Source organism: Delphinus delphis, chromosome 7 (genome assembly GCF_949987515.2).
Source record: "Delphinus delphis chromosome 7, mDelDel1.2, whole genome shotgun sequence".
Lineage (NCBI taxonomy): Eukaryota > Metazoa > Chordata > Mammalia > Artiodactyla > Delphinidae > Delphinus > Delphinus delphis.
Genome location: NC_082689.1, coordinates 69,617,388 through 69,644,807, shown reverse-complemented (window position 1 = coordinate 69,644,807; position 27,420 = coordinate 69,617,388). Strand labels below are relative to the sequence as shown.

At 40.0% G+C, this 27,420-nt stretch overlaps 1 protein-coding gene across 2 annotated transcripts in view; it reads right to left on the bottom strand.

Annotated features, from left to right (window-relative positions):
- Window positions 1-5,194: 5,194 nt before the first annotated feature.
- The window catches only part of DPP4 (dipeptidyl peptidase 4), a 77,252-nt gene continuing 55,026 nt past the window's right edge, over window positions 5,195-27,420 (bottom strand). For both annotated transcript variants that reach the window (XM_060016680.1, XM_060016681.1), the window contains exons 20-26: window positions 24,691-24,885; window positions 22,229-22,283; window positions 21,512-21,611; window positions 18,724-18,788; window positions 8,250-8,322; window positions 7,910-7,983; window positions 5,195-6,304 (exon numbers count right to left, since the gene is read on the bottom strand). In XM_060016680.1, the coding sequence (XP_059872663.1) occupies window positions 6,203-6,304; window positions 7,910-7,983; window positions 8,250-8,322; window positions 18,724-18,788; window positions 21,512-21,611; window positions 22,229-22,283; window positions 24,691-24,885 (664 nt within the window). In that variant the 3' untranslated portion in view covers window positions 5,195-6,202. The remainder of the gene's footprint in view (window positions 6,305-7,909; window positions 7,984-8,249; window positions 8,323-18,723; window positions 18,789-21,511; window positions 21,612-22,228; window positions 22,284-24,690; window positions 24,886-27,420) is intronic.

Below are 27,420 nucleotides of genomic sequence, written 5' to 3'. Positions count from 1 at the left end.
TTTCCTTGCAAATTTTAAATTGTGATGCAAAGTGTTTTGTCTTTTTTTCCTTATCAATGTAGAACGTTTTGAATGAACGTAATATTTAAATTTAGACACACCCCGATGTTAAGCAAACTTGGTGATGTAGACGTTTCAAGAGTATTCAAACAATTTGAACTTTATGAACAAACTATGATGAGAGCTATATTAGGACGTACCTCTTCAGTTTCCCGGAGAGCAGTGACTTAGATACAGATGACATTGTACCCATGACTAGTAAAAGCTTCTAAGATCGTTAGTAGGATTTCCCATTATTAGAACTCCTTAGGCTTCGGTTTTTACCCCTCATGGGAAAAGCATTTTCTAAAATTTGTCTCCTCCCTGTTTGTTACAGTAGATCAGACGGGACCAGTATTCTTTTGTAGCCATCTAGCAATATGTTATGGAGGTAACTGCATTCAGAACTGTAATGTACTGGTTAGTATTCTCCTCTTGACTCATGAGTTTACTTTGTAATTGCTATCACTTAACAGCCTTCAATATTGGGAAGTTTCTCCTAAATATAATTTGAGTATCTCCTTGGTGTAGTTTAGCCTTATAGAAACTCTCCACTGATGATTCACTAGCAACTTGTATTTCAATACAACCCCTAAATCTTTTAGGATTTTTCTTGGCTTTTAAAAGCGTGGCTCATTATTTTTGTAACCTACACTGATCTACCTCTGTTTCTACTGAAATTTAGCCTCTTTGCTTCTAGGTGTGGGACTATTTTACTATAATTGCAATATTGCTCTCCAAATTTTCCAATATATCTCTCTTGTATATTCATACAATGAAATGAGATTACAACCAGTTGAACATTTTATGAGAGTAATTTGGGTAATATGATGATTCTCTAACTATCTACTTTGAAAGTCTGCTTGTAATCAGTCCCTTTAGAGAAGCCCAATATTCAAGGCTTACTCGTAATACTTTTAGAGAGCTCTTTTGGTGTTTTCCTTAGAAAACTGTAGCTCACGGACACAGCTGTCACTTCATTACAGTTTCTATTGGTGTAATGGCCACTACTTTTTGTGCTGGAACTTTGAAAATAGGACTGTGAGCCTCGCTTCTAAGGGCAGGGTAGACACATACCTGTAACATAATGTGATGTGTACTGAGTTGGTTGTATGATGAAAGTGAGTAACTCAAGGATGGAATTTTGAGCAGGGCTAAGTTTGAAGAAAATGTTATATAAGAGGTAGCGTATGAATTAGGATGGATATGGGGAAGGAAACCTACTCCAAGAACTGCAAATTTCTCAAACATGTCAGTATTGAAAAAATAAAATAGAAAGTAAATATATGTGGTATAACAGGAGCCTGACGTATGTGATGTATGACATATTTGAAATCCAGCAGACAGCCCAATATGGTGGAGTGTTAGGAGTGTGGTCGGGACCTGTATGAAAAGGTAGGAATACAAGTTGGAGACATTATAAATGATGTTAAATTTTATGTTAGCGTATTTCAACTTTATCCATTAAGAGTTTTGAGTAATGGAGAGGCATGCATTTTGGGAAACATTAGTCTGGCAGCATGGTAGAAAACATAGTGGGGGAAAAGTGAAATTATTTCCTTAGGGATCCTGTACTCGGGATGACTCTCAGAGGCTCAAACCAAGCTCTCATTGAGTGGTCTATAAACTTTTATTATGATTGAAACAAAACAGGCTCAAGCATATTCTGTAGGTACTTAATAAGTAACTACAGGCACAAGAACTTTATGATAAATCCTTTCACATAGAGCATTCCTTTATATAATGTTTTGGGTTGTATTTTTCAAAAATGTTCAGAAAAACATGGTATCAGCAGTAATCCTGAGATGATTAAAGAAATCTAAGTGTAATACAAAATTCAGCCAATGGCTGGCTCATATGAGTCCAGAAACCACCCTCCCCCTGCTCACCTTTTCATCCCACTTATCTCATCCGTCCAATAGACTTAGCTTTAGAGCTAGGTACTTTTACCTTCAAGCATGTGTAGAGTCATAGATTTCTTCCATTTGTTTATAAGCTCCTTAAAGGTAAGGATAGTGTTTTATCCCTTCTTTGTAACTCTCCGGAGCCTAGTTCTTCCTGTGCTTTGCTGTTTATTCAGCCAGCAAAGGCTGTAGACAGAATCGTAAGAAAAATATATCGAAGATGTGGCCTCTCAGTTTATTAAGAATCATTAAGGATCCAGAAAGGATTCTCACTGACATGGCAACATCGGAACAAAAGCAAAAGCTTACTGAGCACCTTCATATGCCCAAAACCCGTGGACGCCAGACGCCTAAGGGGAGAACTGGTGTAACCCATGGAATCAGCAAACCAGGCATGGTGTATAAACCTCCACAGCAATGCAACAGGTATGGGAGGTAGGTATTTTGGTATCTCTTTCAAATTAAGTAACTGGGGTTCAAAGAGGCTAAGCAATGTTCTTTAAAATGTTCCTCACTGTGAGTGTCAATGCTGAGATTCTAACCCATGTCTGCCTAGCCTCGGCTGGAGTGCACTGACTGTCCAGCAGGAGGCAAGATGTGGCCGCCTTCCTCCTTGACCAGGCAGTCATTCTGGCTCATGCAACCAGAATTGGGTTGAGTAATATTTCTTCTCAGTATGTTACATTTTCTTTGTCACTCATCCTTCTGTGATTAACACTAGAAACCAAACCTACTCAATGAAATAGTATTTTTGTTCACAAGTCACAAATATCATGACTTTGGATAGGAGAAACTAATTGGAACAATTAGAGTTTTCGTTGTTTGATGGGTCACACTTTTCACCATACATGTGTTTTAAATACACGGACAAACTTGGGGTGACTGCTCAGATGAAAGATTATTTAGGATAAGAATTTTGACTGAGTTTGCTGGAGTTCAATTCCAGAAAAGACACCCTTCTCAATTTGGCAGTAAGAAAATTATCTTTCTTTTTATTAATTCAAAGCCTTGAATTTAAATGTTAATATTGTCACAGAAAGGTGACATTCAGAGAGATGATACATTTCTACTGAGCATGACATTGGTCTTATTAATCCCATGCTCTGAGCTTTTCTTAACGGTAGTGACATTATGCTTTATTACCCACATTCATCTCTCATTCTCAACCATCCGTGTCCCTCAGACATCCTGAATACACACTCCAGATCTTTCCGGATGTATGTAATACTGTTCTCGGACACTGCTGTCACCAAGTTGGAAGAACAAAATTCTCTTACTTTACTCTGAAAAAAACCTTCTTCTGTTTTGGTGTTGTTTTTCATTTAGAGCTTATTGAATCTTAAATATTGTACAAATCTAATACTTTTATAAATTGGAATTCTCACATCAACTTAGAGCAAAAGCAACAAATGCCAAATGGTGAAACTACTAGCCTCAGTGACCACCTGTGAATAGAAAACACTCAGAATGACATACAGCCTGATGTGATCATTGATCTTCATGGTGGTGGCCTTGAGTCATCACGATGCATTGAATTATGGTCTATGCCGGTTATTTAAGAAAGCATGGAGATATGTAATCATTTCTGGCAAGATTTCCAATTTTAAAAAGTTCAAAAATAATTTATAAAGTGATTTTCTAAAAATCTTGATCAAAACTTTAAAAAGAAACACTGTATCCATAGAAGGGATGTGACAATTTCTCCTTTCCTTTGGCGCCTGTGTTCCCGGGCACCGGTGCACTCTAACAGGTTGTTTACTAAAGGATCTTAGCATCCAGGTGCCTGGTGAAGCTGAGACAGTCAAAGGCAGGCAAGTCTGCACATCTTACTGGTATGACTAGTTCCTGTGTGTTTCAAACCTACCCTCAGACTAAGTCTATCTCAAATTTGTCAATTTAACTTCCTTCCTCAATAAACTAATTTAAAACTCTTACTGGAGAGTAAAACTTGTCCTATGAGGGTCAGATGAAATTTACTTTAACTTCAGTCACATCATCACCATTTGCAACCCTCATTATGTGAAAAATACGTGCTGGGATTTTTTAATTACCTCTGGGCTCCAGAGACAACATTTTGAAACTAAAGAAACAATAAATTCATACAGTTTTGACATTGTACAATAGTTGTACAGTATCAGATATTATATAATCCTCTTAATATCTGTATAGTATCTGATATTGTACATCTCCTGTTGTAAAATTGTCTTATTAATATCTGAACAATACCTGATATTGCACAGTGTCTGGTTTCAATTAAGATAAAAGGAGAATTTTTACTTAATTTGCTTTATGATTACTAATTCAATCCAGGATGTGAACATATGACCTATGATTACTCTTTCTGGATATAGAACTCCGCAAAGATTGGTCCAGGTACTCACAATGATTGCACTCTATTATTAGAATTATGACAAGAGCCCTATAGGGTTTGAAGGTTGGCTTATGGTTCCAATGAATGAATGCTATTTGAGACTTAATTAAGACTTATGGTTCCAATGAATGAATGATATTTTGAGACTCAATTACTCAATGCCATGCGCTGAAAATACAGTTGAAACAATTTCACAATCTTCTGTTCATTCCTGTGCATGACTCACCAGTCTCATGTTGAATTGATAGATTTTTTTCCAATTCTTCCATTTTTAGATTTTTATGCTGTAACGCATTGTGTCTGGGACAACTTTTTCCAGCTATGTTTGAAACTATGTTTGAGTTCCTAAAATCAATTTTTAAAAATAAGGCCATTTTGCAAATAATTGAACAAAAATATTATGTGTCCTCAGTTATCTCAGCATCTTAAATGCATGGTTTCATTAATATAGTTATGTCAACCAAAAATAATTAAACACTTAAGTTGTTGACTTTTTTTTTTTTAACTTCTACTGAGCCATCTGGGCTACCAAGATGAGATGATACTGTCGAGATTATCTGATATTATGAGCCTCATCGTAGTTCCCCGGAATAAAATGATATAGTATGTATTATATAAATAACCCAAACTATTTTGAGTTGATTTTTCAAAAGCTTATATATATGTATGATAACAGTAATTGTATATGTATTAGATAAAATCGCTATGAATTGCTTAATTTAACACATTTCTATGTATCTATTTCTTACAAAAACTGAACCCTCTCCATGTTTACGAGGCAGTTTGGGATAACAAGCAAAATAAACAAGAGCCTTTCTGAGTAAGCGTGTCCATATGCCAATGCAGTTTAGGTCTGATTCAAGACACAGAACTCATTACCTCTGAAAAAAATGAAGGCACATTTATTACTGACCAGGAGAAATTCCACCGTATGTAGAATGGGAATCGTATCACACACATTTGTAGCTAATTTTCAATTTTTAAAAACAAGTCCAAGGAAGTTAAAATATTCTTTTAATTAGATGCTCAAAGAAATGAAATAAGAAAAACTGATGCAAAGACTCCTTCAAGTTAGGATTTGCAATACAAATATTTTCATCTCTTAACAGGGCAAGCTGATGTGTTCACATCTCCGTTCCAAGCTGCCTCTCTCACTAGGAAACATCAGTATTTTTAAAGCACATTTACAATGCTTTCCCATCACCCTTGCTGTGTTTTTGTAGCACCTATAGCCATAACTGGCACCTGGGGGCCCTGCATTGTTGGCAGTTTCTCTCTCATTTCTTTGGAGTCTATTCAACTGCTGTGGTTTTATTCAGAAGTCAGTGCTTTTGCATATATGATTTCCTGAGACTGTTTGAATAGTCTTTCTCAGAAAACTGTGCCAGTCTGGCTGTGAACAGCTCTTCGAGGAGCTGATAGCAGCCTGGTTGGGTCAGCAGGCTTGGACTGGGGTTCACAGCCTCGCCCTGCCAGCTTCTCTCCCTACCCCTTCTTTTCTTACCCCTGCCTCAGTGATATCACGGCCCACATCCTGCCATTCCTTCCAAGAAGAGAACAAGTCTAGTCCAGTTAGAAAAAAAGGCTGCCCAGGGAACCTCTGCAAAGCTCCCATAAAAACAATTCTTATTTGTTGTTTCACTAACTGAGATGGAAGTGATTTTAAATAATAAACAAAACCAGACTGAATAATTCAAACTTCCGTAAGGTTGCAAAGACAGAAGTCCCTACCTCGGGTTATAGATATGAAATTTGGGAACAAAGGTAACCTTACATTTCTTGATTTGAGGGTACTTTTTTAACATCGTCATCTTGATGGTGCAGTTTTGAGATAATGAGAGCAAAAGTGGCTTTTCAGAAGCTTTAGATGGCATGCTGTTCCAAGGTGCTAAGGTAGCGAGAAGCATTGCTTTAGGAAGTGGCTCATGTGGGTGTAGATGTGTTGGTGTGCCGTGCTGCTGGCGATCCCATGGTCTTCATCTGTATACCACTGGAGACAGAAGAAGAAAGGTCAGAATTAGGAAGTCAGTTGTCTTTTTTTTTTTTTTTTTAAACCCAAGTGAGTTCTCATTAGCATACATGGAACAACAGGATGTTTTAATTCTTCAATCAGTTTATAAACTGAAATGTGATCAAAGAGGGTTTCTCATTTCCTCCCAGAGCTTTTCCAGGGCATGTAGGTCTGTCCTGCAGGAGTCTCTGATCGTCCTTTGCAGGTGCTGAGACAACTCACTGTGAATTTGGCTTCACTGCACAGTGCTTTAAGGATATGTACAGTTAAAATATCCAAGTCCGTTTTCCAATTTGACTCAAAGGACACTTAGAAACACATCATGCATAGGAGGGAATGTTTATCCTGTAAAGCCCACTTTAATTAAGTGTTATCAACTGTTAAATTTCTCCTACACTGCAGTAAGATAAACTATTAAAATAAATGAGTTTTTAGAAAGCAATTTTTCCTAATATATATCAATAAGGCACTAGAAAAAATCTATTTCAGTATTCCATATATATTTTTAGCATAACATATGAAGTCAAAAGTCAAATGTATTATTTGCAAACACTTTTTCACTGGAATTTCACTGGAATCTCTTATCTGCATGTCTGACATTTATGTAGGATGAGTTGATGACCTGAGGCAAAAATTTATCAACTCATCCCACCACGTGAAACAAGTGGGACGTCACTGCCAGGCAAACATATATTATGGAGACATAAATTAACTTTCAAAAAGGGCTTAATGTATCACGTCTTTTCTTTGAACAGTGGAAGGATACACCCCAACCTCATAAGAATCTAACCCCCAAAATATATGCCAGGTTTTGTGGTATCAAATGACTGTCCCAGTTTTACACAGTAGGCGCTGTTTGAACTGAGCACGGAGCAAAATGTGTACGTTAAAAGAGAGTGAGGGAGAGCAGGCTTTTTAAGCTAATACAGACAAGAAAGGACTTAACACAAAAATATCTAGTGCAACACACACACATATATAATCTTTGTTTCTTCTTACTCTGAAAAGGTCTAGTGCATAAAATGAACTTGACTTAATACCTAGAAACATCCTCTGAATAGGCAACAACAGCTCTAGCCATTCCCGACTTTATAAAACCAGCCTAATTGTTTATAACCTGTGGTGTTCAACAGAAGATAACACGAAAGTTGCAAAAACTGAAGCGCACTGATTACTGACACCCCACTGTTGTTAGAAGGGCTAGTAACACATACTATAGATGGATTTGCATATTTGACCTGAGCTATTATCGTGCTGGTTTCACTTTAGAATTACTCTGCCACACGTTCACTGGCTAAGTGATTACTTTTTAATCAAAATAGGGAGAGACGGGACAATCACAGGACTAGGGTTTTGACCCTCTCAGGATATGCAGTATTGTGCTTCTCAACCCCCAACTGTATGATATTGAACATGACTCTCTTTATGACTCAAGGATATCACTTCTTCAACTTCTCATTGGAAAAATGACTCCTTTTGCTTCCGTCCCCCGTCTCCTGGAACCTCTGTGAGGAGAAGTAGTTCCAAGAGGGGAACCAGACCCCACCAGGAAGTTCCCTCCCCTTGCAGGAAGTTTTGCTATACCATTGACTGGAAATCCACTCCAGCATCCACCAGGGCTTTGGAGATCTGAGCTGACTGCTGAAAGTGAACGTTATCTGCAGGGAGAGAAAGGAAACATAAAGTAACTAAAAGCCCGCTCCACTTTTCTGGTAGGAAGGGTGGGAAAGGCACAAGAAGAAAGGGACTGTTTGAAGTTCTAGGATTCAGCATCCCATTTAGGCCAAGACAAGTGAGTTGTGGAAAAGCAACACTGTTTTATTGAAGTAAATGTAACAGTCTTGCCCCTCATGCTTTTGTTTTGTCAGTAGTGAAATTGCAAACCTGTCTGTGATACTAAAAAGTCTAATTAACTGAAACTCACCATCTGCTGTTCCATGAATAAGGAGGTACTCAACTTGTTTAAAATTTTCAGCTCTGCTCATGACTGTTGAATTCTGGAATTGGGAAAAAGAATGTCATTATTCAAAAAAAGATCTGCCATAAACTGATTTTTCACTTCAGTTTACAAAATAAAATGTTTTCAGCTGGGGCCCCCTTTGATACAAAATATAGCAAACCGATATTCAAGCAAATGCTGTCTCCATGCATGGCAGAATGTACAGCATGCCCTGTCCCTGTGAGACAGGACCGGAAAGGGAGGATGCCACATCTTCCCTGTACATGCAGAAGAGGGCATCTGCGCCCCCCCACCAGGCTGCATGCGAAACCCCTTGAGTCCCAGATCCCAGATTGGCTGTGTCCTATGCATTAGCACAGGGCAGAGTCTCATATTAGCAATGTATGTTCCATGGGCTTATGCTGTAGTTCAGCCAAAAAGTGTATTGCCATGGCAACCATGTGTCACATGGTGCCGTACATGCTACATTTCAAAGAGCCTGTACATAGCATTTGCAACTAAACATACTCTGCAATATGTCATATGAACTTTGGTCTACATTGCTAGGCTCTGAATGAGAAGCAAGTATTACCTTGTTCGGAACAGATGTTTAAAACCTAGGCAAATGTAACATACGGGAGGGGAAAGGGGTGAAAAAGATCAAGTATGGCCTTAGAAAATCAGTGGGTGGTTGTCTGCCTCATTCTGCATTGGGGAAAGTGCTGCTTTTGGATTAAGCCAGGGAATTAGAAAAAACTGGGAGGTCAGCTTTTTGAAGGCTGTTTCATGACCTTGGACAGGTAGGACTTCTAGAATGAAGGTGGAGTCCTTGGTGGAAAAGCTTTGAAAGTATAGAACTAGTCATCTGGTCTTAATTTGGAGATGTTTGCAGAGTTGGGATGAAGGTAAGAATGTCATAGACATTGTAGCAACTTTGGGAAGGGGTGAGCGGGACTCTGCTTCTGTTGTTGGGCAGAGGAAGGGCCGGTAGCCTCCCTATGGGTTTAAAATCAGCCGGCTTATCCTGCAGCATCTTGGTGAATCAAAGTCAACTTTATGAGAGGCAAGGTTTGTGTTTTACAGATATCTTTGTAGCTAACATCAGCTTAATATTTTGATGGGAACCCTGAAGGTCTGGCTGGAAGGGGATGGGGCTAAGGTCTGAACGTTTGTACTCTAGCCCCAGCTTCAACATCAGAGAGCTGTGCACCTAGAGACATGCTGCTGAGTGTTGTTTTCTTGGAAATGGGAGGAAGATTAACTCTTGCTCTCACTGAAATAGAAATCAAGAGACATGGCTTTTTTTAAGGTTAAATTATGGTGATGTGAGGATGGTGTGACACAGTGTTTCTGGAAAAAAGACATTCTGTCTACAACTTTAGGACAAAGTCACCCAACATATTTGTGTTGACTGAGGCGATCAAGGTGATCTTCTCCTGGAAAGCTTAGAGCAAAGGCCCTCCCACCCTTGTGCAGGCTGGGTCCCACTTGTCCTGACCATATGGCATTTCTGACCCAAATTGAGAATTTACCCACGAACTTTCAGAATAAACGCCCAGGACTCATTAAAAGTCGCACTTCTGTTTTACTTTAAGAAACGTGTTATCCGGTGAGATGTCCCAGATGAATCCATCCCTCCATCCCAACATTATACTCCGTTCATTCTTCCATCCATTCATTCATTCTTTCAAGTCGATCAATATTTATTTGTCATATACCCAACTAAACAATAAGATCCATGAGAAGAGGAATTTATATTGTTCATTACTCTATCCTGAGCATTTAACAGAGAGCTAAATATCAATTAAAGGAATAAACCAAAGAAATGTAGGCAATTATATTGTACTCTTCACTACATTCGGTCCTAGTTTTGCAGAGGCAAGTGGGAACAGCTAGGGGAGGTGGAATAAAATATTCTCATTCTGAAATTTACCAAGATATGTTTTGCCCACTTTCAATCCACACACCATGCCATCAGTAATGAGAGCCGATACTTATTGTGTACTCCGTGCCGGTCACTCTGCTAAGCATCTTAAAGGACTTATAAAAGCACTGTTCTATTTCATCCTCATGACATTCCTGCAAGATAGGTCTATAGCAACCCCACTCCTACACAGAGACAATAAAGTACACCAGGTTACATCAGGAAGAAGTCGGAGCTCTGATGGCAGAAACTCTTTTACCTCCTATGCTGTACCGAGTCTCCACTAAACTTCCAAGCTGCTCACGATGTGATCTTCCAGGAAAGATACAGGGAGAAAGAAATTGTTACTGAACTGTTCTGGGATTTGCAGTACACAAACACACTGGGTGTTCTTTGCCCCCTGCGTTCTCATGCCTTCTTAGAGTGAATTCATTGGAAGAGAGCTGGCTCGCACAGACCTTCGAGACTTGTGAGGCGTTTTGGACTGTGTGGTTGATGTAGAGCCTAATGAAGCAACAGAACCCTGAGCGATGTCCTGCCCTGGAGAGAGGAAAGGGTCAAAATCAATCTCCCAAAAGGCCAGTGCAGGATTCAAAGCTGGCGACAGCAGAGGCTGGGGCTGAGCCACCAACGGTGAACGTTGCCAGTCTGAGCCCCAGACCCGGCGCCCTCATCCGGGTCCTCCTGCACCATCCTTTCTGCGGCTACACGGCTGTCTCCTCCACCTTGTTTCTCCCCACAAGAAACCCAGCTCTTCGCGTGCCAAAGATAGTCAACTTTAGCACCTAGACGTGGCCCAAAAATCCAGCTGTGTCACCTCCCCTCCCCTCCAGAAGCCTCTCGGGCCTTCCTTGCGTGGCAGAGTGCACAGCCAAAGCTGCTCCACGACCTCCCTGAGCCATGAGACTGAGAAATGCCGCTGAAACATAGAGTAATAGTTAGGAGACATATAAATACGCAGGACAGTTAGCAAGGAATGTGATAACTACTGGAGTTTGGACCAAAACAGTTTCTGGCTGCCTTTTTTTTCTTAAATGGAGTGAATACAGGCTGAAAGAAGACAATTTTTATAAACAAGTAAAACCCTGAGCCTAAGATAAATGTTGTGATGTACACACTGTAGCTGTGATGAACTAGACATGGTGAGAAATGCAACATACTGAGAAAAAGACGAAAACTGTGATAAAAGTGTCATGATGCAAATTGTTTTACATTAACAATATTACACTACAAAGAAAGAAAGACAAATACTTTAATGCAGCAAGGGAAAAATAAAACAAAAGCTTCCCCTGCAACCACAAGATAAGTGTGTCATTTCCAATGCACACGTCCCCCTGCTCGCTGGGAGTTGCGTCAAGAGGGACCTCGCAGTGCACGGGAGCCAGGCAGCCTCAGGCACGCACCCATTTCAGGGCTCGCAGGCTCCTGAGAACATTCTGCCCTCCTAGAAAGATGCAGCTGTGTCACCTTGCCTCTGGAACCACCGATCATTCCCTACTAGACTGAACATCCTGGCTTCTCAATCGAGAGAGACTCTTGACAGTCCGGCACACTTTAACCCATGAAAGACAGCCAAAGTCAGTGAAAGAAACGCATGCACTACGTTAAGGGAGAATTAATGACCAGAAATAATTCAATTGTGCTATTTCAACCCACCAAAACAGGATAATCCCCATTTGCCTATCGATGGAAACAGAAATAAAAAAGGAAATGGATGACTAAGTTAGAAGCCGAATAGTCTGTCACCAGCTCCTAAAAAGGAAGTTTAGAGTGATAAATGGGCAAGGATGCAATGGTGGTGCAGTTGGCACTCTCCCGAGGCTAGAAACTTCCGGAGAGCCCCGCTGCCAGCAACAGCCTGGCAAAGTGAAGTGGGAAGGATGGGTCCAGTGGCAGCGCTGATCCACGGCATCTCTGCGAGGAGCTTTTCCTTCAAGCCCCAAGAAGAACCATCTGTAGCTGCTCATTGGATCGTGCTGGTTCCTCAGTTACCTTCCAGCAAATAAATCTTTGTATTTTTGAAATAAAAGAGAGAGCTGATAAGAGTGGGGAAGTACTGTGAGAAACAGAAGGTCTGACAATTTCTAAGCTACCCCTTGCTCCATCCAGGAACCATACGGACAATTTGCTTCCTGAGAATAATGGTGGCAGCCTCCATGTTTTTGTAAGCTTATTTCATGGCAGGCATAGGTGTCTCGTTTAATCCTTTCAATAATCCCATGAGGTAGCTCTGATTCTCCCCATTACTCAGATGAGGAAACAGAGGTTCAGAGAGGTTTAGTAGCCTCTCCTAGCTAATAGGTGGTGGAAACAGAATTTTAGCACAGGTCAAACTCAAAAGTCCGTGCCTCTTAACGTCATATTCTAGTGTCCCTTCACCTCGCAGCCAAACAACGCATTGTCATTTCCAAGCTCTGGTAGAGAAAGCAAACAGCCACAGGTGTAATGGACACCCTATTACTTCAGTGAGACAGTGCCCCGAGTGTACGGACTCACTCTGTGCATTCTTCCACTTGTGACCGAAGCCTCGTAAGTAATATTAAGTGAGGCTGTTTGGGGAAGCACCATTAATGCCACAACAGAGGCCAAAGAAAATGTTTAAGGAAAAATTAATTCAACCCACCACATCAGATGTTTTACTTGTCTGTATCCATCAAACAGCTGTACAGGTGAGATGCCAAGGAAAGAGCTCCCATCCGCCTACAGGGGGCCCTACCTCAGGCCTCACCCAGCAACACTGGCTTCTTTAAAGATCACACAGCAGTCAACATTTTATCAGCACTCAACAAACAAGTTAAGGTTTGGCTTAAATCTGAAGGTCTCTCTCCCTTTGGCATATTCTAGGATAATAGAACAAATGTCAAATCAGTACAAGATGGCATATTTACAAAATTGCACCCTGTTTTGCATAACCTAACGATGCAGCAGTTCTTAAGGATTGAACATTTCAAATCTGCTAGCAGAAGACTGCCAAATCTATGACTGTTTCATACACTTGCCAAAAGCCTATCAAATTCTGAGCAAAATGCAAAATAAATCTCCTCTACAAGTTAAATCAGTCCCTTCTGTGTGTTCCAGGCTGCCCTCTTCTCCTGGCAACGAGGCTCAGGACTTGGGCCCTGTTTCTCTTGCCCTTGATCTGACGCTGCTCTCTGGAAGTCCATTCCCTCCCTGGTCTCCCATCCTGCCTTATTAGCCACCATGTGGCCTGCTCCTCCCACATCCCTGCTCTGTGTCATCCCTCGGTTCACCCAACCTGCTTCACAGACCCCCAGAAAACCAGCTCTGCTTGCTGCCACTCGTGTGTCTACTGTGCTCCCCTGCCTTGTCGGTCCCTCTGGCAGCCTGTGGAGAGCACCTACGCTATTCCGCTGCATCTCCCAGAAGTCTTCCTTAACTGGCTCCAGATAAGTGCCCTCTCCCTTTCCTACCCCTCAGTAGCTACATCTTATATAACTTTTTGTGCCTCTGTTTCTGGGTCAATAAAATGGAGATAATTAGAGCACTTATCTCAGAGAATCTGAGGGAGAACTGAACCTAATAACCCATGGAAAGAGCTTAGAACAGTGTCTGGCCATAGAAGCAACCACTTACTAAGTGAATTAAAAAAATGAATGAAATAAATGAAACCAGATCCCCCCCCCCGGTTGAGAGGAGTGGGGGGAGGTGAAACCCTAACTTCTCAGCCACTTCCCTTCCCTCCCTACATGCTCAGAAGGCACAGAATTCCTGGGGCTCCAGAGTCACAATTTGGAACTACTAGTCTTTTCCATACATACTGGGCACTTTGTCATGTTCAAGTTCATGCTTTATTACTACTCTCTTTTGTTTTTTTTTTAAATTTATTTATTATTATTAATTTTTTGGCTGTGTTTGGTCTTCGTTTCTGTGCGAGGGCTTTCTCTAGTTGCGGCAAGTGGGGGCTACTCTTCATCGCGGTGTGTGGGCCTCTCACTGTTGTGGCCTCTCTTGCGGAGCACAGGCTCCGGACGCGCAGGGTCAGTAGTTGTGGCTCACGGGCCCAGTTGCTCCGCGGCATGTGGGATCTTCCCAGAGCAGGGCTTGAACCCATGTCCCCTGCATTGGCAGGCAAATTCTCAACGACTGCGCCACCAGGGAAACCCTATTACTACTCTTTTATTTCTCTCCAAAAATTTTGCCTGTATGTTTTGTCTCACCAACAAGGTAATCAACTTCTGAACAACTAAAACACCAGGCACCTTGAATGGGTGAATGAAAGTCTACCAGGTGTTAATATTTTTTTTTACAGGTTTGACTAAAAGACCTGTGATTGACCATAGAGAGACCATTCATCAATGTTAGTCAGGAACCCACTCCTCAAGGTGGGACCACGGTTGCTATCTGCTTATCGCTATTGGGGGTGAGGGTTGTCTCATTGTCCATCTGATTCTTTTGCTCAAATCTGTCGCCATTTCTGTCGGCTGTGGACTGAGACTCATGGCACTGAGTCTGCTTATACTGCTTATTAGCCACACTGTCATCCCTCCACTCTGCCTGCCTACTTAGAGCTTCTGGGACCAGCTTCTCGGAGTTTCAGGTAGATGAACAGCTTCCTTCCTCTTTGAGTCCCTGGTATCCTTTAAACGTGCTCCTGCCCTGCCACTCGGCAGTGGGTAGGTGACTATCTACAAAAAGGGTCGTATGGAATCACTGTTTGTGTCATTGCATTGTGTCCAAGCCTTAGTCCCAGGGTCTCCTAACTTATATGGCAGCTTTGTGAGAATAAGAAAAGGCACTCCCTCCGGTTGGATGCGGCCCCAGAGGTGCACGCCTTAGAGAACGAAGCATAGACTAGCTTCCAGCAGTGCACAAGCTGAACAACTATACAGGACATCCCTGCCTGTTCCATTTGCATATATAAATGGTTCCTTCAACTTCCTTTCCTAAATAGTAAGTAGGACCTTTATTTCACAAAATGTGCTTCTCTTGGTGTGCTTGTCTAAATTCTTTCAAATCTGGGTCATCAATGACTTAAAAATGAATCCTCTCCTCATTTGAATTTTATTAAAAATTACGTTCTCTTCCAAAGGCTGTAATTCTGGCTACTGATAATGATTCTATAGCCGAAAAGGTGTACAACGATCACAGGACCTTGCTTATTACACACTTCGATCATTCCTATTCTGGATGTGCTGAAGAAAGTCAATAGTCTAGACTACCTGGGACTCATTTTCAAACTATTTCCTCCTGACCTACGGAAATGCACAGAGCAGCGAAAAGCCAGTAAGGAATTGTCTCCTTTGTCTTTTCCAAGAGGGCAGAAGGAGGGAGGGAGAGAAGGAGAGAGAAAGGGAGGAAATAAAAACAACCTGGGAAAGAGAAGTAAAAGAAGACAGGGGTCCAGAGGGGCAGCTGGGGCCTTGGAGGAAAATAGAATCTTTGAATGTGTTCCTGCCAGAGACAAAAGCACAGGCTCATTTAAAAAACAAAGGAAGGCAGCTTTCTTCTAAAGCCTGCTGTGCACCAAATATAGGTACTTAGATTCAGTTCTCCACTTTCTGAGGATGCAACTTACAGGGCAGAAACAATACAGTGAACGCATTTGCCTTACTTTCTCCTACCCACCTTAACTGTCGCCCACCCAAATAATTCCTCTGAGTAACACATTGGGAACCTTTAGCTCTCTGGTACTGGCAGTTTTAATGTGTCCATTGCCAGCAATGAATTTTGTGCCAAGAAAAACCGACTTCTGGCGTGGAAGGATTAAACAGTCCTCGGGTGCCATCTGTGCAGTGAAGTGAGACAGTGACTTTGTGCTCCCAGCATTCGTGTATTGCCATCGGTAGGAGGAAGAGACTTCTATTTACATGACTACCTCAGGCAGAGACCATCTAAGGGGAGAGATGAAAATGGCCACCGCAGTGGTGGGTAGAGCTGGAGAAGAGGGGGATGGGTGTGGGAAGGAAAAGCCTATGGGAAAATCTGGAGAGAGATACAGGTTGACATGGCAGAGTAAAACGAATTATCCTCTAGGGGGAGGGCTGGTTGCAGAGGAAACACCCTGTTGGCTGATGTCCTTGAAGTGCAGTAGGGTAGGTGCTACGGACTTCCTTGGATGTCAAGGTTTAGACTTGACCCTGTACTTCTAGGTTCAAAGGCTTTCAAAATGGGATTTTTAAAATGAACTTTTGACTCCTCATCCACCAGGTTCTAGAGTCAGGATGAGGGTCCCGGGCAGTACACCTCTGATGTTTTGGGGAGTTTTTAGTACTTTAGGATATTTGAGAACACCCTTTAGCCATGCCCCAAATATGGCTCACCACAGGAGGGATCCTGGTCGGGTCACTGGCAAGAAAATTCCAGCCGTAAAATGAGAGAAATGATGGAGACATATAATTTTTATAACAATGTTTCCCTTCAAAAAGTTTTAAAATTAACTCAAAAAAGGTTTTAACGTTTCTATTTCATACTGGGTGATCCAAAGAATACAATGTTGAGCAAAGCCTTGAATGACTAATAATACTGCAGAGGAGAAAAAGGAGTACACACTAACAATGGGTCCAAGATGGATAAATTGAGGATTAAAGATATACAAGGAGGGGCTTCCCTGGTGGCGCAGTTGTTGAGGGTCCGCCTGCCGATGCAGGGGACACGGGTTCGTGCCCCGGTCCGGGAAGATCCCACATGCCGCGGAGCGGCTGGGGCCGTGAGCCACGGCCACTGAGCCTGTGCGTCCGGAGCCTGTGCTCCGCAACGGGAGAGGCCACAACAGTGAGAGGCCCGCGTACCACAAAAAAAAAAAAAAAGATATACAAGGAAAATGTCATGGGAGTCAAGAGAAAATGCTAGTCCTCTGGGCGAGCAGGACAAATTTCCTAGTGGATGAAGACAGAGGGGGAATGACATTCCAGGTCGAGGAACAGAGGACAAAGGCACAAAAGGGAAGGCCCAGAAATATTCAGTGAACATTCCAGGTAGACTGGGCCATTCTAAGAAAGGTGTTGAACACCTGGTTAAAGAATGAGGGCTGGACTAGTTGAGTGCACAGGAAAAGTCCATGAAAGTGTTACGGGTGAGGCTTAACCTCACACCTCTGTGTGGTACAGGCTGGAGTGTAGAAAGATAAGCTAAGGGGGGACCCATGGGGTTACTGTTGTAGAAGGAGGTAGTCATGTGACAGCAGCAATGTGGTTATGGAGCAGGGAAAGGATGTCTAAAGCAGCTTATTGGATGTGGAGGAGAAAGAATGAGAAAAACTGAGTCCAAAGTATCATGTGGGACACTCAGCAGAAATAAGGACAACCTGATTACGGGACTGCTTTGTAGTGGAAGATGATTGGTACGTCACACTTTACAGGTTGTTACTTTTCTATCTTGACTGGAAAACAGAGATGAAAACACACACACACCCAGGCACAAACACACGCATACACCTCCCCGCCCCTGCCCCACAAGCCTTGCTAAATAAAACTGAAAGGAAGAGGTAAAACTAAACTGTCTGTACATATCTTGCAAAATTAGACATTTTATTTGCATTTTCTTGTGCTTTGATCAAATGGCTTCAGAACCAATCATAATGATGACATCTTACAAAACTGTACAAATATGGCTCAGAGCAATGTATGAATAGGAGGCCAAGGCATTGAGAGCTGTGGCGCAGATGAGGAGAAATTGTGGTCTTAAATTGTATGGGTTATTGTTTTTTTTTTATCCTGGGAGGAGTTTTGAATATCCTCCAGAGAATGTAAACATCAGATGATTGACCTTGTCATCTGTAAGTTTCAGGGTTTTCAATTTACATGACAGAATCAGGAAAGTTGTGTTTTTTTCTGGTTGGGGGGCAATGTGTTGGAAGGATCCCTAGTACTTTGGCTGACACTTCCAGCTGCAGCAGGCTGCCACCAAAGAGAGGACCCTGGCTTTGCGGTGGCACCCACACTAGCACACGGGGGCCGCCAATGATGGCTACACACAGACCATATTTCAGATGCTGTAGCCCATCTGCACAGCAACCTGCCCACTGACTCTTCCATCAGGCAACCAGCCCGTGGATGCTATTCAGTAATTTGGGTTCAAGGGCTTTTCAGAGTATTACCCTCCTGTACCTACACCTCACCTGCTTTACTCAAATCTTGTGTGAAAAAAACTGTACATATTTGGCTATGAATAAGAAAATTATAGGCTTGTCCATACAACTTAATTATGATAATACCATGAGAAATTTTAATATGTAGTTAAAGGTTTAGAGAGTCTTCTGGGCTCTAAAGGAATACGTTGAATTTGACATGTTTTCTGAACTGAAATTTTTATAATTAAAGTAATTATCTGGTGTTGCTTTGTATTTCCAAATGAACGCATATTGTGACCTATATAGCGTACGATAAAGGCTGTAATTATGCAGAATATAGTACGGGAAGCTATTGGAGTATCTCTAAACCACCTGTGTTATTTCTTTTTAACAAGAATTTCATTGGAAATAAAAAAATATATATTTTCTGGAATAGATCCACTTAAAAATGTTCTTATACCACTTATAAATAGGTTATAAAATGGATCTAGTTCACCATCTCTTACCCTGTAATGGTCAAGGTTGTCTTCTGGAATTGGAAGACCCATGTAACGTTCTGTGTACACTGAGTCTGTGATGGAGAAAAGAAAAAAACTTAATTCATACAATAAAAACTTTTTTCCCTTTTTTGGGGGTTACTTTATATGCTTTCATATTCTTTACTTGTGCAAAGGTCTATAGTGTTACCCTCAGAATATCTCCTCCAGATCATCTCTACTTGGCTTTTTAAAGCAGCCAGACTCCTGCCTTTCCATACTCAGCCTATAGTCCATTCCCTTTAGCCCTTCCTGTGAGGGCAGAGGGAGACCAAACCAGGTGATCTAAAACCCAATCAACAACCCGCCTGTAGAAAAGTCAAATGGGAAGTGCTAAGTGATGAGGACTCTACATTATCTTCTGACCCTCTCAAAGATCTTGATTAGCAAGTCAGGTAATGTCTCAATTGTCTTGAATTTCTTGGTCCTGACATCAGTCAGTATATGCTCTACTTTAGGATACTCTCTTTCCTACTGGAAACTCCTCATAATTTTCAATTACTAGTTGCTTACTTAAATCATATATTGTTTTTGGTGGGGGGGGACACAGATCAAAAGGAAAGAAATCAGTTATCATTTATTTGCTGGAAAACCCTATAACGTCTCAGCTACTCCATCATAATGCAAGTTAAACATCTGTTTTCTCTCATTTTGTGGAGAGGCCTCAATTCTGATGTTATAACTATTGAGTATTGAGAAACAGACTACATTAGTATCTTTGCTGAAGTGACATAAGCTGTTTTATCTATAGATATGGCAGAAAAACATATGCATTGTTGGTTTGGTTATTTAAACATATTTTTGACCTAATTTTAAAAAATTAAATCATGTATCAAATGTACGTGTGTGTGTATATATATGTGTGTGTGTGTGTGTGTGTGTGTGTGTGTGTGTGTATGTATTTCCTAAAATATCAGTGAGAAAATTTACTGTGGCTGAATTCCAATATAACTTTAAAAATCTGAAATAACTGTTTTTGAAACATGACCAGGTTACAGTAAATAAATAAGTATAATATGTTTCCATTCTGCTACATAGGTTAATGGCTTGAATTTCACTATAATTGTACCGGTATTTCAATATTGATTTAATTAATTATTTAGAAAAATATATCATCAAAATAACAAGCTTAAACAACATCCTAACCCTTTGTGAATGACTGGAATTGGAGATTAAAAACTACATTGATAACTAATGTTAGTTGTTCCATGTGTATTGCTCATGCTTTTCCTATGGAAATCAAAATATTTTCCTCCAAAATGAGTAACAGCAATATTTTATCATTTTGATTAAAGTGAATACAGACTACAAGCAACTTTACATATCTAGAGGACACTAATATATAAAATATAGTATCTTAAAGTACACTTTTAAAGTATAAGATTTTCCTAAAATGCTCATCTTTTAACATTTAAATATAAATAACTTAGGTTATACATTTAATGGAGGAGGGTGGGGGAATAGCTTTTCAGGGCAAAATAAAAATTTCCCCAAACAGCTACAATTCTTCTTGTCCTAGAACATAATACCCCTTTCTTATTATGCTAACCAGGTTTACATGTGTAAGAAGGTCTCAAATTTTAAAAATACTATTTAAAAAATGCTTAGTGTTGTGGTTGTAAACTTTTAGAAGTACGTCTTGCAATACCACTTATGTACTCCTTCAATTTGATTTTTGAGTAATATTGTTCAAATTTGCACATATATAAGAATTCTAGAAAGTTCCCAAGTGTTAGGTTGGTCCATATATGTTTAATAACGTTCTCTTCTTACCATTATGTAGTTCCAGACTCACAAAGGTTGTTTCTATTTTATTGACCACCAGAGGTCTCCAAAAACAAGGCTTCCAATAGAACAATTAATATTAAGCAGGAAAGAATTACCTGAAAGCAAATCTATTGTGTGAGGATCAATCCTAACTATGTTCTCCAGTTTTTTTTGGAACTAAAAGACGGTGTTGTCTCTTTTATACACTGGCTTCTCTTGACTTGGAGAGGCTTTAAAGAAGAGTTTTCCACAGGACTGGTACTGCGATATATTAGGACATTAAATATTTAATGAGCATATTCATTATGAATGATTCTATCCTTATACTGAATAAAAGACTTGGGATGGGGTAGGAAAAGATACAGGAAAATAATTCACCTTCTCACCACCTCTGGCTCTTCCCCCCTACCTAGTGTTTCACTGCTTACCTGCTCTCACTTGGGAATTATACCTTACATGTGTATGATAGAACAATACTTTCTCAGCAGTGAACAGGATATTCTAGAGTGGCTTTCACCTACTCAGAGACAGTGCAAACAAAACCCCCAGGAATTCCCCTGCCCTAGTCTCTTCTTTCCACCCAAAGTCCTACTTATATTTGACTTTTACCTGAAGGGAAAGAGATACATACTTCTCTTATTGTTCTAATATGCGAAGCTTCAAACTCAAGTTAGAATAAAAAGAAGGAAGGGTTTATCTCAAGAACTGTAGCATTGGGGATGTTTTAAAATGTGGAAAACTGAATTTGTTGATAAGACATTTAGAAAACAAAACTGGTTGGTAACTAAGCGTGTAGATAGCATTTACTACCGTCTAACATTTCACAATGGCAGAATAAGTGAGACTGTTTCATTACAGGTATCCATAAAGTACTTCTAAGATGAATCCGTTTATTTACTGTAGAAACACTGAAACTCAAAAAGGAATGGTTTTGTCATTGGAATGTGAAGGTTCACACTCAGTAACTCTGTACCTGTGAGTGATCACTTACCATAGTACTCCCACTTTGACACGGGCGCCACGGCTATTCCACACTTGAACACGCCACTTCCTGCTCCCAGGACCATTGAGGTTACATACCCTCCATATGACTAAGAAATGGAAACAGTTATTTTTATGGAGGTAAAGGAATTAAGGACATATGGTAAGCAAGTCGCAGTTTCCACATTTCTCACATCTTTATATACTGTGCCTCTTTTGAGATAGAAAGCATGGTAGAGAAGGTTTAAATTGGCCTTAGTTGGGTAGTAGCTAAAGACTACACTTTCAGAGCCCTGGTCCCTCTTCTTGGCAGGTGTAAGGGGGAAAGTATTGAAAATTTGCTGGGTAGTACTAATTGAAGACAAAAAATGAACCAAAACCAAAACCAAAATAAAACCTCCCAAAACCAAAAAAGCAATAAACACTAAATCTTTACTGACTTGGACCCATGAGAAAAAGTCTCCCTCCTTCTATCCTTCTTTTCCTTTATCCCTCTTTCTCTCCTTTATTCTTTTTCTCCCTTCCTCACCTCCCTATCCCATTGTAATAAACAAAAGTGTAAGCCTGGGGGGACTCATCGCCCAGAAATCTAAGACATTGGACCTTCTTAGATTGAAATGATTGACATGATTTTCACCTCCAAATATGTACAAACAACAGTAAATGATCCTGCTCTGGGTTATATTCACTAAGGAAGGTGTACAGATTCATCAGCCAAACTACTCACCCAGCCCCAAATTGCAATCCGTTTGTCATCCACAAATCCCATTTTTGAAAATTGTCTAAAATACATGGAACAAGTCCACGAATTAGTATCACACTGTGTATAGAAAACTAAGATAACTGCACAAATGTGAGAAACCCTGCCATTTGTTCTCTATTTCATTCTATTAGAAACAAAGATTCATTGCTGCCAGCAATCAAATAAACACCTGAGATCGATGTCTATCATTTTTAACTTGAGCCAGATGAACAAGGTTTACTTGTGTTGGAGTCCATAAAAAATGTGTGTGTGTGTGTGTGTGTGTGTGTGTGTGTGTGTGTGTGTGTGTGTGTGTGTGTGTGTGTTTCACAGAAAACAAATCCTGGCTGTTTTTTTCACAGCTTTATATAAAAATTTGCAGCCCAGATGCACTTTTCTTTACATAATTGAATTTCAATCTCTCCAGATGTTTTACAGTTTGAGAGAGGCCGTCCCTGCAATGGAGAAGTATAGAGGTGTGTGGAACATCTGGGTAGGGCTTAGAAATGTCTCTGGGCCCCCTACCTGAGAACTTAAACATCATTCTCTAAATACATCCCTTCTTATGATGGGTGTTGATTAGTTAGCTCAGCACTATTAAATAAGAAGCAATTTTTCCTTGATGGATGAAGAAGTCTTTTTGTCATTAAATTGTGTTCAGGATTGGAATCCAGGTAAAGAAAGGAGAAAAAGGTTCTTTGCGTCTATTTCTTAATCTTACCCTTATATCAAAAGGTAATGTGTTTACTTTAAAAAAACAATCTAGCAAATGGGGCCCTTAACTTTGCAGTGTCAAGGGAGGAAGGGCACCCTTGCATTGACTTATATGTGACTTTAAAAAGCTTTGTTTTCAATTGATGATATATGTTTAGACTGCCCTGAGTTAAGCAATATTAGAAAAAATTCAATGTAAATAGTTTTCAACTCATTATCCTCTCCACGCAAACCTTTTAAACTTAGAACACATATGTACAGAAACGTGCACCACATCATGCCTGTACAAGCTGGTAAACTTTACAGAGTGAGCACACCTTGAACCAAAATACTGGGCATTACTATCACCCAGAAGCCTCTGTGTCATTTCTCTCTTTGAAAAAAGAAAAAAAGAAATGTCTTCCTTTTATTGGATTCCATAAAAATTTCACCTGAATTTGTACCAATATAAACTGGGTCGTGCAGGATATACACTTTTGTTCCTGGCTTCTTTCACTCAACAGTCTGCGAGATGCATCTGTGTTGTTGTGTATAGTTCCTTTTAGTTGCTGAAAAGCAGCTACTCATTACTTTTTAAATGGAGTTGTAGATTGTGGATAACACAATTCTAATCATTTTAGACTTGAGAAGACCTGGAAATCATGCGCTCTCTCACAGAGGACCAATCTGAATAAATAAAAATGTGTTTGTAAAATATCAAAGCCTCACTCCTGAACCAATTTGTCCTCTCTCTTATCTAACCTTTTTTTTTTTTTACTTTCAAGGATAATAGCTAATCATTAACTTTGATGTAACAGACTTAGGGATACTTAATACATTGTCATCTTCTCTCCTCTTTGGTTGTTCCTCTTTTTAAAGGCCTTTTCCTCCGTCCATTTAATCATTCACAATTTTTCTCCATTTCCTAGCTTATGGTTTCACAACATTATTTAAAATCACTAACTTACTTTGCTTTCCAGACATCTATGCAGTTGGTTATAGAAACTCAAAGACTACATTTCCCATTTACCAGTCGAATGCAATTGAATGTAAGTTGGAGGGAGACCTAGTTTCAAATCCTGACCAGTCTTGGCAAATTACCTAACCTAAGAGCCTCCATTTCTTTACCTGAAGTGTAAGGTATGAACAACCACCTCTCAGGGTTGCTGTGCAGCTTCAATGAGAATGCAGGTAAAACACTGCATGTTACATGTGCATTCCAGGGTAACCATCATTCATGACTAAAACCTTTCTTAAGCCATATCGCATCTATTTATACTCTCATAACTGATGTCATTCATCCTTAACAAAGCCCTTATAATTGTGAGTGACAATGGTCGTGTTCCACAATTTTCCCAAATTGAGGGAGTAACCCTCGCTCAGTAGAATGTAGGAGTCACTCCTAGGACTTCATAGCTGTCACCCTCCTCCAAGGTAAATGTACACCAAACTCCTCTACTTATCCTTGACTACAGGTTGGCTTGCTTGTTTAGTTAGATGTTTACTCAGGGGTACATTTATTCCTCGGTTTGTCCATGTGTTTGATGAATTCTGAGTCCCAATTCCTAGAAGGTGGTAGCACATAGGTCAACTCTCTTTCTAAGTCTAAACATAATATCTTCACTAAAAATCCAGCCCAAGAATGAAAGATTCATCCCAGGACACTTTAAATTCTTTACACTTCACAACTTTAAAATATAAATGGAGGGAGAAAGAAATCAAATGACGTTTGAATTCATCTCCTAGTCACTCACCTGGTTGCTTCAATTTGATCTTCAACTTCAAATGTTCCCAGTCTTCTGTTGACTGCGTGCATGATCTTATCTCCTTGGTAACCACTTCCTCTGCCATCAAAGCTAGCTACTATAATGTTTTCTGTGCTTGCAAGGTAAGTAGCCCAGTTGAGTCTGAAGACAGCATCTGCTTTCTGACTACAGGGGCCTGCATATCTGTGAAAAATCCCAAACTGTTAGCCTTTGTGGTTTTCCTGAATCAAATGAGGAGTGCTTGCATTTCTATCCCCTGTGGACAGGAAGTGTACGTCTTCCTGTTCATGAGCCTGAAATCGTGCCAGCCACCGGGGGTGTCCACAATGGGTCCTCTAAAACTTGGCAACATGACTATAATGGCTGTGTGTTTCCTCCAAAGAGGCCCATCAGTTTTATCTTTGAAAACTGTTATCAAACACAGACTTCACAGGCCAACGGTTTCTAAGTCATATATATCTTGGAGATCAAAGAAGTAAATATTCTAACAATTGGGATAGGGGAGTTGTGTTATGAGAAAACAGTGAGGATGACAATAAATACAGCTTTGAATATATCTTTCTGACTGAGCTTACAAACATTCCTAGACTACAAGTTTCCTTGGTTGGAACTTCCTTAAGGACTTTGACTGCTGTGGGATATGCGCCGCATGTGCCTCAGTGCCCAGGACAGTGCTGCTCACTAAGGCTCCACAAGGCACTGCGAATGGGCCAAAGTATGAATGAACACCATTCCTTAAAACTTCAGAGGAGAAACAAAGAGACTACATTGGAAGATGGGTGTACTGTTTGGCATTCTATTCATTAACAAGTTTAACGCCCTCGTAGCTGCATTCTTCATATAGGCTATAACTTATCCATACACAGCTGTGTGTACAATCTCCATCAAGCCGTCTCATTTTCATTTGTTAATCAAGAGACACTCCCTACAGCTCATTGGATCTCATGTAAATACGTCTTCTTTGCACCATCTACAGGACTCCTGGACCCAGATCTTCTCCAATAAGTCTTCCCTCCCCAGACTGTCTCTCCTATTCATCTGCTCGCTCTTCCCTCCACAGGACTGGACAAGTCCTGCTTGGACCACTTTGCTAACATTTTCCTCCCTTTCCTTAGGGATGGCAGTCAAAAGAACTTTAGTTTTAAACAAAATATTATATGACTTTAATTTTACACTAGATTTTGCAACATTCTATCTTTAAAAAGAAGAAGGCATTCATGAATTTCTTGGGCAAGTAAACATTTTTTAACATGTGAAATGCCTTGGTCCTTTCAATGGTCTTATATTTGGTAGAGTAATAGCTTCCCTTAATATTAACTATGTATCAAGTTACCTAACCCTGTAAGATTAAACGTCATTTTTAAAAATAGAAAACAAAGATTTAGACATATATGAAAATGAAGAGGAAAGTCACTGAGAAGAATGGGCACCAAAGTTACCATATTTTTTTAACTTTCCTAATGAAGGGGAGATCTAGTCATTACTTACTGGGGAGTCCAAGAATATAAAAATATCACTTTTTTGTTTTCTAACAAACGCTTGTGTCAAAATATCACTCTTTTTTAAAGGTAAAGGATCCTTGTTGTTTAGTATTGGGGCTAAGGCCCAAAGCAAGTGAGTGCTACTGTAGTCAATATTTGACTAAATTAGGTGTAATGAGAATCAAATAGCATATCTGGAAGTTTAAAATACCTCTTTCTCTTTCTTTGAGCTTCTATGTTTGGTTTACATGGAACTGTAAACACAGTGGAACAAGGCCGTGTCTGATGCTAGTATCTGTATCCCTTCTTTTTTTTTTTTTTTTTTTTGCTAGTAGCAACAGGAAGGTATCTCTGAGTTTTCAGTTTTCCTTTCTGTATAATGGGCCCAACAGAACTTACCACATCGGCTTGCTGTGTGGACAAAATAAGGCAAATTACCTGGCATGCAGCAGGCACCCAGAACTTTTATTGGTTTGTTTCATTTTGAATAAAGGAAATGAGGCAAGTTGGGACAGGAAGAGTGACATTGTGGCATTCTGTGTGAGGTCAGGGCAATTTTGGAAATATTGAAGTAAAATATGTTCCTAGTAATTATCAAAAATATTTTACAAATATTTATCCTTTATTTATTTATTTTACAAAAATATTTACAAAAATATTTTACAAAAATATTTTACAAAGATGCCATATTTAGACCTCACATGAGCTCTTATTTACTGCTCAAAGACTTGTAATTTCAGAACTTTCTCTAGGACTTGGAGAAGTTTGAATTATAATGAATACTTTCCTGTATCACATCTTCTCTTCACCAAAAAAGGGAATGGAAAATACCAGGCATATTTCAGGGACTAAAGAAAGAGAAACCTGACATTGGAATGAATTAAAGGCTACCAATGGGAGATGTTTGGGCAAATTTGGAGATAAGGAAACTGTGAAGACTGTTAATACCCATCTATTGTTTGTTAAAATGTCCATGAGGTAAGGACAAACTTGAGACTTAAGACTTAAGGACTTGAGAATCTCTTTGGAATACCCTTGGAGTTCAGGGGGGAAAAAAAAATCAAAACAAACTCCATATGCCATTATGATAGAAGAAAAGTGTCTACCTTCTCCATTAGAAAGATGGTAGAAAACACAGGTTTGGATTTGCAATTGCAGAACGGAAGAAGAAATATTAAAACTGCTCTACAATGATTCAGGAAGAGAGAAAGGATGCATTTGGCTCTATTTTTCAGTA